The sequence below is a fragment of the Rana temporaria genome, chromosome 5, assembly GCF_905171775.1.
Source record: "Rana temporaria chromosome 5, aRanTem1.1, whole genome shotgun sequence".
NCBI lineage: Eukaryota > Metazoa > Chordata > Amphibia > Anura > Ranidae > Rana > Rana temporaria.
In genome coordinates this window covers 261,869,982-261,886,397 of record NC_053493.1, presented here as the reverse complement: position 1 = coordinate 261,886,397, position 16,416 = coordinate 261,869,982, and the positions used below count along the sequence as shown (strand labels likewise).

Genomic DNA, 16,416 nt, shown 5'->3' with positions numbered 1-16,416 from the left:
GATAGACAATGTGCTTTCAAGCTTTTGTACAAAGTCCTATGTCCATTTCCTTGTGATATGACCGAGTAGCAGATAAGGCATCATTCATTGTTAAACTTTATTCAGCAAAAGTAAAAAAAATGGTCGGACACACTACCCCTCTTTTACACCGCACTACAATAATACAAGTTTGTGTGAGGACACTTGTGCTGAGGGTATAGCTGGCACCAAGTAACAAAAAAAATAAAGGATTTTTGTACCCAATGCAAAATATTTTTTTTTCCCCTGCAACTTATTGTGGGACACAGGAATTCTTAAAAAGTTGCTATACTGTTGACTACAGGAGGGCTGGGAAACTGGAAAACAAAAAATGTAGAACCCATCCCCCATATACCTGCCTTTAAATGTCATGTCTTAGTTTTGTGAGCACAAGCAGTACCAATTTCCAATAACACAGATAGCCAGACTGATAGAATTGACACAGGAATCGATGAAGATGAAAAAAATGGCAAAGTATGATAATAGCCATGACCAAAAAGAGGGCACTGAAGATCAACCTGGTGCTCCAGACCAAGAAACATAATCACTGCTAGGGGGAACAGATCCTTTAAGGAACAATGGGTTTTAACCAGTGAAAACATAGGACCAACCAACTATTTAACAAAATGCGGAACAGACAGACAGATTACCAAAACAAGAGGTGCGTACACACCATCAGTTCAAAAACTGGTCGGGTCAGAACGCGGTGATGTAAAACACACGACGTGCTGAAAAAAAACAAAGTTCAATGCTTCCAAGCATGCGTCGACTTGATTCTGAGCATGCGCAGGTTTTGAACCGATACTTTTGTGTACTAACCATCGGTTTTGACCGATGGTCAGCCGTCGGTTCGATTTTAAAGCAAGTTCTAAAACTTTGGTCTGAAGGACAAAAGTCCGATGGGCAGTACACACGGTCGGTTTGGACCGATGAAACTTCGGTCCGTTTTCATTGGTTTGGACCGGTCGTGTGTACACGGCCTCAGGGGAATTCTGAACAGACATAACATGTCCAATGGAAAGACCATTTGATTGAATGCAGCATACCTAACCCTTGACTTCAAGGGAGAGAAGTTTGGACCGACACCGTATGCCCAAATGAAAACCAAGCTATTTGGATACTGCCTTCCAGATAGCAAGAAGGTGACCACAGAAACCCCAAAAGAAGGGAAGAAGGGGAAAGGTCTGCTACACATAAATAAGGCGACAAAGGTTCATAAGGAGTAGCCTTTGTGAGCGAGTACTTTAACTAAACAGTCCCACACCCCATCCCTCAATGATAACCCAAAAATACCAATGCTAGATACCTGCCAATATACCTCTAGAAGACGTTTGCAGACAATAAAACCACTTTCTTCAGGGAAGGTCACCTGAGCATTCCACAATGGGGATGCCAATAAAAAAGGTTCAGGGAATCCGAACAGACCTAGGAAGATGCAAATGGGAGATCATAGAACAACATGGAGAACCAGCCCACCACTTGCAGACATAGGGGCACACCTTTATGCAGAAGTCAAAGCAGAGGACATAGTGGAGCTGTGACTTCAGTGAAAGGTAGGCTCTGTCTGCCTACAACGTACTACTGCTGTACTAGATGGAGTGGAATTCCTCTGCTCTGTCCACAGACCTTGAGTTTTGAGGCAAGAGCACAAACTGTCCACCAATGGCATTGCTAAGATCAGGTCTGAATAAATGACTTACCCTGAAGAGCAACCAAATGGGATAGTGCCTTACGCGTATAAACAGAACTCATTCAGATGCAAGAATCTAGCTTAGATGTTTGTAAGAGGATAGCACAGTTAAAAGTGCAGGGTCCAAATGTTCCATGACACCAGTGATGGAGAGGTCTTCCTTAAGGGACTGATTTATAGTGGCATAATTTGACAAGTTAATGATGCTGCCAACACAGGGTGGAGGGTCACTCGCAGTAATTTAAACTGGGATGTAAATAGGGAATCTAACTGGCTATCAGTAAAATACCTAAAGGTAAGAACGTGTCGACCACTTTGGCTGTGTGCATGTTAAGGTGAATAACTAGCACCATCTACAGTAAACAAAGATCACTTGGTGGTAATGCCTGAGAGAGGAGGGAGAGAAAATGAAATGGGTTGGAAGGAAGGGGGGGGGGAGTAAACCCAAGCTTGGCTTTGCATAAACTGAGCTATCATAGAGCTCGGAAAGATCAAGAAAACATATAATGATAAAACATAATGTAGGCAGATACCTACCAACATGGACAGGTAGGAAGAATAAAACACATGTGACCATAGAACAAAATGGCCATTAAAGGGATAGCTAAGACAATATGAGAGCAAAATAGCATATGGGTCAGTGAGTTAGCGGTGTCAAACTGGAGGGGATATGATGTGAGACTTGAGCTGGGTCTGGTAACTCTCTATTAACAAATAAGTCCCATTTGTGGTGGAAGCATGGCAACTGGTGGTGATCAGGTCCAACTTCTTCTTATTTAGGAGCCCAAGTAGGTCATATTTAATGTCCCTAATGGTTGGAGGAGAGGAGGATGTCTATTGTTTGGGGATGGCCCTTCTGGCAGCCATGTAGCAGGTTGGAGTGCCATTCCTTGTTTCGCTAGATCGCTTTAATCAGTGGTTTTGGTGTACTGGGGGAGGGAGCACTACATCCCAGAAGCATGAAACACATGGACAGGGCCAGAACCTGTGTAGTAGGGAAGGCATGTGATCCTCACATAGTAGGCAGTTTTGGCGATCTGGTAGATTTCTCTAGGCTTTGAATAGCAGACCAATTCACAAAATTCAGGGTTGTGTATACTGCATGAATCAGATTAGAAACAACCCCTGGGTCATCTTCAGGTGGCTCAAAAACAGCCTCTACAAGAGTAGCATGTGAAAATATCTGACAGAGATGGTAAAAGGGGACTTAGGCATACTGTGAGATGGGGGCCCACAAGGATCAGAGCTAACCTCTGGTGGGGTTGGCGCCACAACACCAAAAAGTCCAAAGAAGACATGGAGGTTGCTGTATAAACGAGGGAGACATGGGCCTCATTCAACAGAGCTGAAGAATAATGAGGATGAGCTTATAAGAGGGGTTCCAGGTTCAAGATTATACACAACTGTTTCTTCAGGGGAAACAGAGTAAATGCCTCTAGAATAACTACGGGAGTAATAAATTCGCCTGTTGAGGCAAGGTCTTGTGTTTCAAACACAAGCAGTTGGTCCTGATGAGGGTCGTAGATGACCAGAGGTGACCAAGTCACTGTAGGAGGGCAATGGAAAAGGTGGAGACCAGATGATTCATGGAGTGCTGCAGAAGCAGCAGTGGGATATTGTGTTTCCTATAGGCTAAATGTCAGAGAAAGAGCACAGAATGTTTGTGACACGCCACCTCACTGCAAGTGCCAAAGTTCTGTAACCTTAACCACAGTAAAACCAATGGTGTTGGGGGGGAAAAATGCATAATTGTACCAAAGTTAGGTAGCGTTAGCTTTACTTGGATTACTCACAGAGTCTTTAGGGTTAAAAATATTTTTATTTGTTACAGCTTTGAAAATACAAAAGGATGAAATCAAATAGTGAAAGAGGTAACGAGTCTGCTCAATGGCTATCGCCCACAGCTAGACTCGTGTCAATCACAAACTGAGTCTTTAGAAAAGGGTCACACCAGAGACCGGATACAAAATGGTCTGGAAAGCACCACAACAGAGCCCAAGCTATGCAATCTTCCATTCCAGCATGGTTCTGGCAAAGCCTCCAAATCTGTTGCAAAGTATATGCTGATCCAGATAGCTATTGTGCAGAGATTAGTTCAAACAGTGATATGGAAATCTTAATTGAAGTCGCTGAAGAAAAAAATATCTATAAATGTATCACATCTCTTGACTGAAGTCAAAAAAGAGAAAAAAAAATAGGTGTCAAAGTTCCTTGCACACTCGCAAAAAAACTGAGACAACATGGTTAAAAGACAGGGTTATTAAAAGGGGCTGGCATCAACATTTCATTTGTATTTCCTAGATCTGTAGAGGTGTCAGTATAACCCAACAATTTAAAAAACATTCCTGAATTTTGTGGAAGATTAAAAAAAAAAAAGTATTTTAAATAATTTCCAAGCAAAAATAAGGTTTATATAAAAAATATGTTTTAGGCTTAAATTGTGTGCATACTCACTTGCCAGTTGTTTAGGAAAATAAGTGAATGCAATAGAGGCTCATTATTCATTACAACATCAAAGTTAACATGTACTTATTAAACTGAAAGGGTTAATGACTTATATTCATAAAGTAGAAATTAACAAAATCCCAGAATCATGCCGCCTTAAACATTCCCCAAAGACTTTAGTGCTTGTTAGCGACAATAATGTAGATTTGATTGCAATGTCTCACACTTTTGTATAATATGCAATTACTTACAGAAGGTCTATTTTCTTGTTTTTTTTGTGTACAGGAAAAATTAACTGGAGCTTCCAACTGTGACAGAAATTACAGTTATCTTAGAGGTACAGATGGTGTAAAAACTCAAACGTGATTAGCAGACTGAGAACATAGTGGCCTTCCTCACCTCTATTGTAGCTGTTGAGGAACATCTCCATAAACAAAATTATTTACCAAGTATCCTTTATAGTAAACAATTCTAACACTGGCATACACTAAGAAATCTAAACCAACATAGAAACTTTACACTTGCTCTCCTAGGCTTAATTTCATGCCAGATTAAAGTTATGAGAGACTTTTCACTTCTAGGACTATTATAGACTAATAATTAATTTACTCAAGCAGGGTTAACATCACTGATTCAAAACTGAAATTTGAAATGTATTCTGAATTTTCTACCTATTTAATCACTTCCTTAAAAGAGCCAGGTTTGGGCCTTAGGTTATTATGGCTTAATAGTGTGTAAATGTGGTCTTGGGTAATTACAAAATGTGGATTTAAACAATTATTTGCAGTCCAAGGACCCCGCCTGTGGAATGCACTACCAACCACCATCCGACTGGAGTCGGACCACTTGGCCTTCAGGAGAAAGATTAAAACCCATCTCTTCTGAGGTCAAGGGGTTCCTTACCCATGAAATGGATACAGCGCCCGGGAGCTGCGGTGGCTCAACGCGATTGGCACTGCGCTGACAAGCCATTTACCTCTGCAGCTTGGGGTTCGGATCCCGGTCTCGGCTACATGTGAATTGAGTTTGGTGGACTCAGCCCGGCTCCCGGTGAGTGTGCTATGCGAGGTAAGCCTGCGCTTAGTACGCCCACCCCCCTCCCACAAAAAAGGGGATTTTTAATACAGCTTACCTGTAAAATCCTTTTCTTGGAGTACATCACGGGACACAGAGCGGCATATTCATTACTATGTGGGTTATATGGAGTACCTTCAGGTGATGGACACTGGCAATCTCAAACAGGAAGTCCCCTCCCTATATAACCCCCTCCCATAGGAGGAGTCCCTCAGTTTTGTAGCAAGCAGTATGCCACCCAAAATGTTCCCCATAAGAGGGGTGGGAGCTCTGTGTCCCGTGATGTACTCCAAGAAAAGGATTTTACAGGTAAGCTGTATTAAAAATCCCCTTTTCTTTTCCGTACATCACGGGACACAGAGCGGCATATTCATTACTATGTGGGATGTCCGAAAGCAATGCTTCCAATGAGGGGAGGGAGACATCTCAGCCAGGAGATTTAATTCAGAAAGTATTCTTTAAATCATAAAAAATCCAAATTAAATCCAACAAAAAATAATTATTCTGATTAATTTAATTAATTCATTAATCAATCAAGGGTGCCCCTAGTCTAGAGGATCTCAAATCGCAGCCTGCAGCACTGCCTGTCCAAAGGCTGCATCGGCCCTTCGTCTCACGTCCAATTGGTAAAATTTTGTGAACGTGTGGACCGACGACCAGGTTGCCGCCTTGCAAACCTGAGCCATAGAGATCTGGTGGTGTGCTGCCCAGGAGGCGCTCATGGCCCTAGTAGAATGGGCCTTAACTGATAAAGGAGGGGGCAACCCTTTCAAGCCATAGGCCTGACCGATTACTTGCTTAATCCATCTAGAGATGGTAGCTTTAGCTGCTGCCTGACCTCTCTTAGGCCCTTCCGGCAGAATGAACAATGTATCTGTTTCTCGAACCTCTTCTGTAGCTTTGAGATAGGCCTTCATGGCTCTGACAACATCCAAGGTGTGCAGTAACCCTTCCTTTCTAGAAGAGGGTTTTGGAAAAAAGGATGGTAGGACCAAATCCTGGTTCAAGTGAAAACTGGACACCACCTTGGGCAGAAAAGACGGATGTGGACGGAGAACCACCCTATCTTTATGTAGAATGAGGTAAGGTTCTCTACAAGACAAGGCTGCCAGCTCTGACACTCTTCTAGCGGAAGCCATAGCGACCAAAAATACCAACTTCCGAGTCAGTAAAACTAACGGAACCTCTGCCAGAGGCTCAAATGGCTGTTTTTGCAGTGCTGACAACACAAGGTTCAAATCCCACGGACAAACCGGAGACTTGATGGGGGGATTAATGCGTAAGACCCCCTGTAAAAAGGTTTTAACCAAAGAGTGCGTGGCTAACGGCCTCTGAAACCATACAGATAAGGCAGAAATCTGTCCTTTAATAGTACTTAAGGCCAAACCTTTATCTACTCCTATCTGGAGGAAACGCAATACCCTGTCAATGGTGTATTTGCGTGGAAGCCATCTCTGGGACTCACACCAGCTTACGTAGGCCCTCCAGACCCTGTAATAAATTACTCTGGAGACTGGTTTCCTAGCCTTAATCAGAGTAGAAATAACTTGGCTAGATAGGCCCCTACCCCGGAGGATCAGGGATTCAGCCGCCAGGCCGTCAAATTTAGATGCCGTAAGGCAGGGTGGAGTATCGGGCCTTGAGAGAGTAGGTCTGGCCGAAGTGGAAGGGTCCATGGTTCGCCCACTGACATTCTCACGATCAGTGAGTACCACGACCTCCGGGGCCATGCGGGGGCTATCAGAATGACTGGTTTGTACTCCACCCTGATCCTGCGCAGCAGGCGGGGCAGCATCTGTAACGGGGGGAAGGCGTACAGCAGATTGAACGGATGCCAAGGGCAAACCAACGCATCGGTTCCACAGGCCAGAGGGTCCCTTGATCGGGACATGAACTTGCTCAGTTTCCTGTTGAACCTTGATGCCATGATGTCCACATCCGGAGATCCCCACTTCTGGCAGATCTCCTGAAAGACTTGGGGATGGAGGGACCACTCCCCTGAAACTAGCTGCTGGCGACTTAAGAAGTCCGCCTGTAAATTGTCCACCCCTGGGATAAAGATTGCCGAGATGCATGGTACATGCGACTCTGCCCATAGGAAAATTAAGCTCACTTCCCTTTGGGCGGCTCGACTCTTCGTGCCCCCTTGGTGATTTATATATGCCACTGCTGTGGCATTGTCGGACTGCACTCTCACTGGAAGCCCTAGAAGTTTGGACGTCCAGGCTTTTAAGGCTAAACGGGCCGCCCTGATCTCCAGGACATTGATTGGCAGCCCTCTTTCCGACTCTGTCCAAACTCCCTGCTGGACTTGCCCATCCAGGACTGCTCCCCAGCCCTTCAGGCTGGCATCTGTGGTTACCAGTTTCCAGATGATGGGACTGAATGACTTCCCCTTTAGGAGGTTCTGAGGCTTTAGCCACCAGTAGAGGCTTTGCCGGACCCTTGATGGAAGGATCAATGGAAGATCCAGGCGTTGCGGATCTTTGTTCCATGCAGACAGGATGGTTGCCTGCAGGATTCGAGTGTGTGCCTGAGCGTATGGTACTGCCTCGAAGGTGGCCACCATTTTTCCCAGTAATTTCATGCACAATCGTATAGTTGGCTGCCTTTTGCTTAACACCAACTGGATCAATTCTTTGATCCCTTTGAACTTCCCTAAAGGAAGAAACACTCTTTGCTGCTCCGTGTCTAGCAGCATGCCGAGGTATTCCAATCGTTTTGTGGGTTGTAAAGCCGACTTTTCTTGGTTTAAAACCCAACCGAATACCTCGAGGTACTGAACTGAAAGGGCTACCGCTCGACACAGGCCCGGAGCAGAGTGATCTATGATCAGGAGGTCGTCCAAATAGGCCAGGATCAAGATTCCCTGGGTCCTTAGATTGGCCAAGATGGGGGCCAGGACCTTCGTAAACACACGGGGGGCAGTAGCCAACCCGAAAGGAAGAGCCACAAATTGATAGTGGCGCCCTGCGATAGCAAAGCGTAGGAATTTTTGATGACCCTGAAAAATTGGAACATGAAGATACGCGTCTCTTATGTCTATTGAGGCCAAGAAATCGTTTCGCTGCAAGGCTGCGGCAGCAGACCGTATGGATTCCATCCGAAAGGACCGAATCCTCAGGTAAGAGTTTAGAATCTTTAGATCCAGGATGGGCCTTACATCGCCGCTGGGCTTTGGCACAATGAACAGATTGGAGTAAAAGCCTAGCTTGTGCTCCTGAACTGGTACCTCTACGATTACCCCTTGGTTTAGAAGACGATCCAAGGCTGTTAGCAAGGCAGCCCTCTTTTCCGGATCGCTTGGAATTCTTGATTCCTGAAAATGCGGAGGGGGAAACTCCCGAAATTCTATTTTGTAACCAGTCGCCACCAGGGAAAGAACCCATTTGTCGGGGATCTTGGCTTCCCAAACTCTTGCAAAGAATCGAAGCCTGCCCCCCACCCGATTGAGTGGGGGCGCCCCTTCATAACGCTGACTTTGGAGCAGGTTTAACTGGCTTGCGGACCCATGGTCGCTTGCCACCCGCGGCCTGCCCTTGCGACTTATTACCAAAGTTTGACCGTGCGGGAGGCCGTCGATACTGCCTGGGGGCCGAGGGCCCTGGGGCTGGGGATTGCTGCCGCTTAAATGCTGGACCCCTAAATCTCCTTTTGACTGGTAAAAGAGTACTCTTGCCACTAGATATCGTCTGTATGTACTTATCCAGATCTTCCCCAAAGAGCCTCCCTCCGTGGAAGGGAAAACCCGCCAACAGTTTTTTACACGGAGTCTCTGCCGACCAATTCTTTAGCCACAGGAGCCTTCGCATATGCACCAAAAATAGCGACAGACGGGAAGCTTGTTGGATGGAGTCCTTTATGGCATCCACCGCGAAACATAGAGCCCTGGGAAGGTCGGCCAGATCCTGTGCCTGCTGAGCCGGGAGCTCTTTTAGCATCTGCTTAGTCTGGTCTTTTAACGCCTGACAAACGCCAATTGCAGCCACGGCCGGTTGCACCACTGCCCCTGCAGTAGAAAAGGATGCCTTCAAAAGGGTTTCCAACCGCTTATCAACCGGATCCTTGAACATCTGTATGTTTTCTACTGGGCAAGTTAAAGATTTGTTTACGCAGGAAACCGCTGCATCCACAGCGGGAAGCACCCATTTCTTTGAAAATTTTTCCTCCATAGGGTACAAAACAGAAAACCTTTTAGGAGGAACAAAAATTTTATCGGGCCGGGCCCAATCTTGAAAGATCAGGTCTTCCAACAATGGGTGAACCGGAAATACTGCGTTACTTAATGGTGCCTTTAAGGAGCCCAAAGAAGACACGGCAGGAATCTGAGGCCCTGGCGAGGGCAGCTTAAAAGCCGAGCGGACCATGTCTGTTAAAGACTGTACCCACAGATTCTCAGCTTGAGAGACCGAAAAGGGTTCCTCAATAGTGGACTCCTCAATGTCTGAACCTTCTAGGCCCTGCTCCGCTTGGTCCTCCTGGGATTCTAAATCCTCTGGGGAGAGAATCTCAGCATCAGAGGACACCAACTTAGGGGACGGAGATCTAGTCCGCTTTTTGGCTGCCAGAGAATTAGTCAGAAAAGTAGTCAGCCTCTGTTCTAACCCCTGCAGGGAGACAGATAACATATCCTGCGTGACAAACACTGGGTCGGGCAGAATGGGGCCAGCCACAGCACCCACCACACCTAATGGCTCCTCAAAGGCGGCATCTTCTAGCTTTTTAGGAGAGGACAGAACTTGATTAAGATCCTCCGAGCTAGAGGGGGAACCCTTCTGTTTCTTTGCATTTTTAGCACCCTTAGTCCCCGAACCTTTAGGGCCCATGATACAATACAGAGGGACTCCGCTACTAACAACTGACTGTTGTAGCAAGGAGAACAAAAAAATATATGTGTAGCTTAAGGTAGAAACCTTATAAGCCAATGGGAAGGTAGTGCAGACCTTTCCCTGAAAGAAAAACTTTTTTTTTTTTTTTTCGTTTTGTCTATGTTTTTTTTTTTTTTTTTTGCACTTTAAAAGGTACTGTGTGAATGCCAGACTGCTGTCAAAAAACCTTTGGCTTAATAGAGAAAATCAGGGGAACATCTCCTATCTTCTCCCTTTAGTCAGTGAGGAGCTTAGCTCCAGACCTAAACAGGTCTCTTTTACCGCCACTAGGTGTCACCCTGCTCCGCTCTGTGTCCCGCTCTGAGCTCCTCCAGTCAGCAGACGAATCCTACACTGACCGGAGGACAGAGCTGCTCAAGATAACAGCGAGGGGGGAACGCCCCTCTCACCCTGCCGACGTCACGACGCTCCCCGCCCCCTCCGCGCGCATCTACATCATGCGCGCGCACGCGCGCGTCCCAGAGGGAAGCATGAGGAAGAGGAGCAGCACGCCGGCGGCGTCCGGGGACCAGAGCTGTAGGGGAAAACGCACCTAAATACAGGTAAGTCCCTGGCCTTAAGCCGAGAGATAACGGGGGGTGGGCTTGCCCTACTTGTCCTAGAACCAGGCAAAAGCCTCTACCCCCCAACAACCATGCGGGACAGCCACCAGCAACACAGTCCGTGGGGGTGGGGGAGTATGCTAGTAATGGGAGGTGACCATCCTGTCTAGCAGACATAGTGGTAAAGTTTGCCAATGCAGAGCATCCCAGGCTAACCCAACTAGACTTCCCCCTGAGAGACCTGCCGACGAACCAAGTTCCGCAGGCCCCCCTCTTACCTGCTCCACGCTGCAGGGTATTGCAGAAAGCAAGAGGCCCAATCTTCCCCATCTCCGTGGGTTCTGTACTAGACCTTCAGGGACCCGGGTCCTGCTGGAACACCACTGCCCTGGACCTATACAGCATCCTGGCAACAGTACCTTTTGGACTTTAGAAAGCTCAAAGTTCTGGGCCCAGGATCCAGCCCCTTAAAAAGAGGCATTATAGGCGAAACCCCACGACTTGGGGCCCGGGTACTGTCCACTTTGGCTCTGAGGCACTTTGGACAGATCCGGTATAGTCTGCCTAGTCTCAAGGACCTGAAGGCAAACTTCTTGTGACCAACACCTAAGACACTGGCGAAAAAACTGAGGGACTCCTCCTATGGGAGGGGGTTATATAGGGAGGGGACTTCCTGTTTGAGATTGCCAGTGTCCATCACCTGAAGGTACTCCATATAACCCACATAGTAATGAATATGCCGCTCTGTGTCCCGTGATGTACGGAAAAGAAACCACCACACTTACACGCACTCGAAATTGGGTTAACATGCACGCACTTTGACCACGCGGTCTCTAAAAAGAGAGGCGAAGGACTAACGGGGCTGGTTGAGCGGGCAAATCCTCTCACTCCCTTATAGGGAGTCCCTCTGCCCCGTTGGGCTTCAAAGCGGAGCAGGTAGGGTGGGCTGTGTGGGAGGACCCCCTCACACACCCGCCATTGCCACCCGGGGCATGGAGAAAGGTAGCAGATTGCCTCTGGGGGAGGCCTGCCTACTCCCAATTCCTGCAGTCCGGCTCCTCTCTCGAGTACACGCACAAAATACACTTTAAAAAAAAATGGATACAGCGCCCAGAGGCGATTCAGTTCGCATGTGTTGCGCTTTACAAGTCACTTGCTCACTCACTCACAAGACTGTTCATCGTAACACTATCACATTTTAAATGTAATAACTGAAAAGAGAGGATGAACTTCAGAAGTTCAGTACAAGGGATGATATAGATAGAATAAGTCCTCCCTGCTTGCATGAGTCTCCATTCAACATTACACAGAGTTAACAAGTTAACCATAGATTTCAGGGAACCTCGCAGACAGTATTACAGAGCTCTCCATTTTTAGAACGCTTAGGGCTTGAGTGTACTTTATAAGATCACATCTTAATGAACTCTAGCCCAGGTATCAACGAGTGGTCAAAAGTTACAAATCCAACATAAACTATGCAAACCTATTAAACTTATGGCAGATCTAATGGGGGCCTTGATGTTTTGCACAGACAAAAACCTTAAAAATAAACAACTTCCTCTGTCATGGTCTTCTGAGAAGTCAACCATTAATAGTAAAATATTCAAAATTCCTTAAATTGAACTGAAGGCAAAACATATATTTTTTTTTTTTCTACAATAGGATTTTAGAGAAAAATCTCAAACAAACATTGCGATTCTTTTACCAAAAATATGTAGAAGAATACGTATTGGCCTAAACTAAGGAAAAAATGTGTTAAAAATAAAAAAAATTGGATATTTATTATAGCAAAAAAATATTGCTTTTTTTTTCAAACCTGTCACTCTTCTTCTGTTTATAACACAATAAATAAAAACCACAGAGGTGATCAAATACCACCAAAAGAAAGCTCTATTTGTGGGGAAAAGTACAGTGTTTCATGACCGTGCAATTGTCATTCAAAGCGTGACAGCGCTGAAAGATGGCTTGGGCAGGAAGGAGGTGAAAGTGTCCTGTATTGAGGTGGTTAAACATATGCATACTGTTTTAAAATAAAGGGTAAAAAGACATTGTTGGCAACACAGCACCTATTCTCCTCTGGGTCACAGATCATTTTATTTGGGGGATGGGAGAGAATTTGGGGACCTTAGAGAAGAGTTAATGGGCACAGTTCTTGTACACAAAAATATGTTTTTAAATGAGTGCGTAACTTGTATAGCGCTACAAATGTGAACTAAATCGCCTCAAACAATATTATGCCATGGAGTTTCTTTTTACCATTTTCCATGTGAGGAGACCGCACCAGTATGCAGCTTTGAAACAGACATCCTGCCTAGAATCCCTAAAGTGATTAATAAGCATGTTTGACCAAACTTAGCTGAGGAGGTCACACGCTCAGAGGTGAGCAGCCATTACCTGAGGGTGAACAGTGCAGCAAGCTGTATGTCACATTTGTTTCACTAAATACATATCAAAAGAACTTTATATCAACTACATTGGACAGATTTTCCATCTTGAATTAGAATATCACTGTTTTATGCACTACAGCACTTTGTGATTCATGTTTGTGGCACTATAATTTTATGAATTATCTATTATATCCTAGAGTGTGGCATTATATATTTACATGTTTTTATTAATTTACATTCATATATATTTACAGCGGTATGTGACATATCACAGTATAATTTACAGACAAAATATTTTTCATGCATTGGGAAGATTTTTGGTAAGAGAACAGCGCATTAATTTAATTGGCTTCACACGGTATATGAGATGTGGCTAGTGCTAGCAGCTGTCACTTTTACTTTCATTTGTTGATTATCTTTTTTATTTAATATATTTTTTTTATATTTGCACTAGGTAACTCGCAAGATTTTTTACTTCCATGACATGTTTTCATGCCCACAACCTACCTTAAAAAGCTTCATTAACATAGTCAGTGACTACTTAGTAACCAGCAGTTGTTGTATAATGAGGCATAACGAGGGAAGGGGTCATTAGTACGTAATATATAGCAGTGGGCAATGACCCTGTCCTCAGGGCTCACCAACAGTCCAGGTTTGCAAGATAACTTTAATACATCTCAGGTAATATCATTTGCTGATCAGTGATTGCCGTATTCTAATCTGCATCTCCCCAAGGTAATACATAATATCTGGCCTGTCAGTGGGCCCTGAGGACAGGGTTGATGACCACTGCTGATATATAGCACAACATACACACAAAGATACATACCCACACACACTTTGTAGGATGTGACAATGCAAACACAGACTTTGTTAGAGGAAAATAATGATTCTAAATCTAGTAGTGAAAATGTGGTATTCACTGTTCCAACTAGCTGTCCTAGTGTGTACATGTGCCTGTTGGACCCCTGTCACAGCGTTTTTACAGCGTGTTCGCGTTAAAAATAGCGCTATTAAAACGCTCATAAAACGCTCTCCATGCATCTCAATGGACCCTTTCACACCAAGTCCTGCAAGCATCTTTGGGCGCTAAAAAAAACACTCCAAAAATGCTCCATAAACACCCCTCTCCATTGAAATGAATTTTAAACACTGTAAAAACGCCTTGCCCTTTCACACTGAGGCACTGCAAAAACGCCCTAAAACTTTAGGGTCTTAGCGGTGCTTTACCAGCACATTGGGATTACAGAGGAGGCTTCGCTCGAATAGCGCTCAAATGTTCCAGTGTGAAAGGGGCCTTAATGCTAGATATGTCTTGCCAGGTTTGCAGGCAGTAATGTGGAAATTATAGATTGGCAGGGAGGGAAGTGCTTTTAAAACTTTTTTGTGTATCCCCTCCATCTGTGAGATTCAATATCTCACATATCCTAGAGAACTGGCTTCTGAGGGGATGTAGGTATTGGCAAGCTAGTTTTATAGGTGGATTGGCAGCCACTCTGAGGTACATGGGATGCCTAAGGAAATCTGCAGAGATAGTTTGGTAGGGTGCAACACCTTTGTAATGAAAAAAAAAAAAAACACAGGTGTTGGGGATTATCTGATAGTGAGTTAGGGGTTAAAATACAGGGCACTTGGGAGCTGCTAAATGCTGTAAATGGGTTAATCTTATCCCAAAACAGGAGCCCCCTGAATAGTCTTCACCTCTACAAATCAGTGTCTGTTCTCCTACACTGGCAAAACCCACAAGAACTAGCCTAAGGTAGGGCTATATAGCACTTCACAGCACAGAAAGCAGTCCGTTATTGTGTATGCCAAACTAAACCTCAAAACTGACTGATAATATATAAACTTAAAAACAGGGACATTTTTAATTTTACTGACAACCCTCTACCACTAACCCCCTTTATCTATGCTCCTGGAATGTATAAGGGTTAACTTTTCTTACCAAAATGTCAGTGAACTGGTAGTGTCACATAATTGTATTCTGCCGATTACGGTAAGGTTCCAATTCACTCTGCACCAAAATATCGCCATTGAGGTACCAAACAATGTGTCTGTTTTAGTACAGTGAGAAATTTGAAAAGCAAGCCTCATCACTGATACTTATCTTTTGTAGGTGGGCCTAGAAACATTTCTACCAGCTCATAAGACAAGAAGCAGGAGGGGCTGATGTGTGTATGTACCCTCTCAAGAACAAACTAACTTTCTGCCGAATTTATGTAATTTCTGAGAAAGTAGTAGTAAAACAGATTCTGACCCTGGATGACTGAAGAATATGGTTTCTAGCGAAAAGGAAGATTAAGCTGCAAAAGTATAAGCAAAACTGAAACAAGATGGGTTTCCATTGTTGGCGTTTGATGCAAAAGAAACAATATTGGAACATTCTTTACCTACTACCCATGGTCAAAAAAGTGTCTTTTTAGCAACGCTTATGATTAATAATGTACTGTCACAATATGCTTTCAGTGCATATACTTTAACAAACTATGAAATACAATTCTTGCAAATAAAGCAAAAATACATAAATACATTTATAGACAAACTCAAGGCAGTTACTGGCAAATACTAAGGCACTAAATTCTTGGTTACAAGATCTTAGCAGCTGAGGGGGAATCGGACACCATGTCTTTATTAAGACAAGAACAAATTCAACTGCAATTCTGATGATTCCTATAAATAACAAGATAATCTGGGCTGCTTTCTTTTCCAGACATTTACAGCATGCTTTCTGACATCGGTACTGAATACAATACAGTAAGGGAGTAGAAAAATAAGCACTTGATGGCTAAAGATTTTTTTTTCATGTTCAGAAAACATTCTTGTCCTTGTTTGATCTTTGTGTTATGGAACAAACAATGTCTGCACTCAGAAGAAAATCTGCAAACCTTCGACTTAGCTGAACTTTGTGTATTCATTACCGAAACAGCCATGTGACTACAGGGAAAGCACTGAGTCATCGGGTATTAAGCAGCACAATGCAAAGTATTAAAGCTCCCAGCACTCCTAGAGTGACTTTTTTCAAATCAATATGTGATGTAAAGAGACACATTGATTTATGGTGAGTCATAAAGCAGAAAGTGAAGATCATATGCCATGTACTAACCTCTACTCCGTATGATGCAAAGTGCATGGATGCCATAACTTCACTACTGACAGAAGATACAAGAAGCATTTTGACTAACCTATAAAACTCCATATCTTGGACAGCACAGGACAGAGTTGGAATATAGATACATCAAGGGTTTTATTTTTGTTGTTTTCTCTCACTGTTAAAATAAACCTACCATTAAAATTATAGACTGATCATTTATTTTTCTACCCACAACCATCCGCATGGAAGAAAACCATTGGGCTTTTAGGAAAAGACTAAA

General features: G+C 44.1%; 1 protein-coding gene across 1 annotated transcript in view; it reads right to left on the bottom strand.

Moving 5' to 3' along the window:
- The window catches only part of CDKAL1 (CDK5 regulatory subunit associated protein 1 like 1), a 947,145-nt gene that overhangs the window by 157,294 nt on the left and 773,435 nt on the right, over window positions 1-16,416 (bottom strand). Inside the window, exon 17 of the mRNA XM_040353785.1 lies at window positions 374-377. Within this exon, the coding sequence (XP_040209719.1) occupies window positions 374-377 (4 nt within the window). The remainder of the gene's footprint in view (window positions 1-373; window positions 378-16,416) is intronic.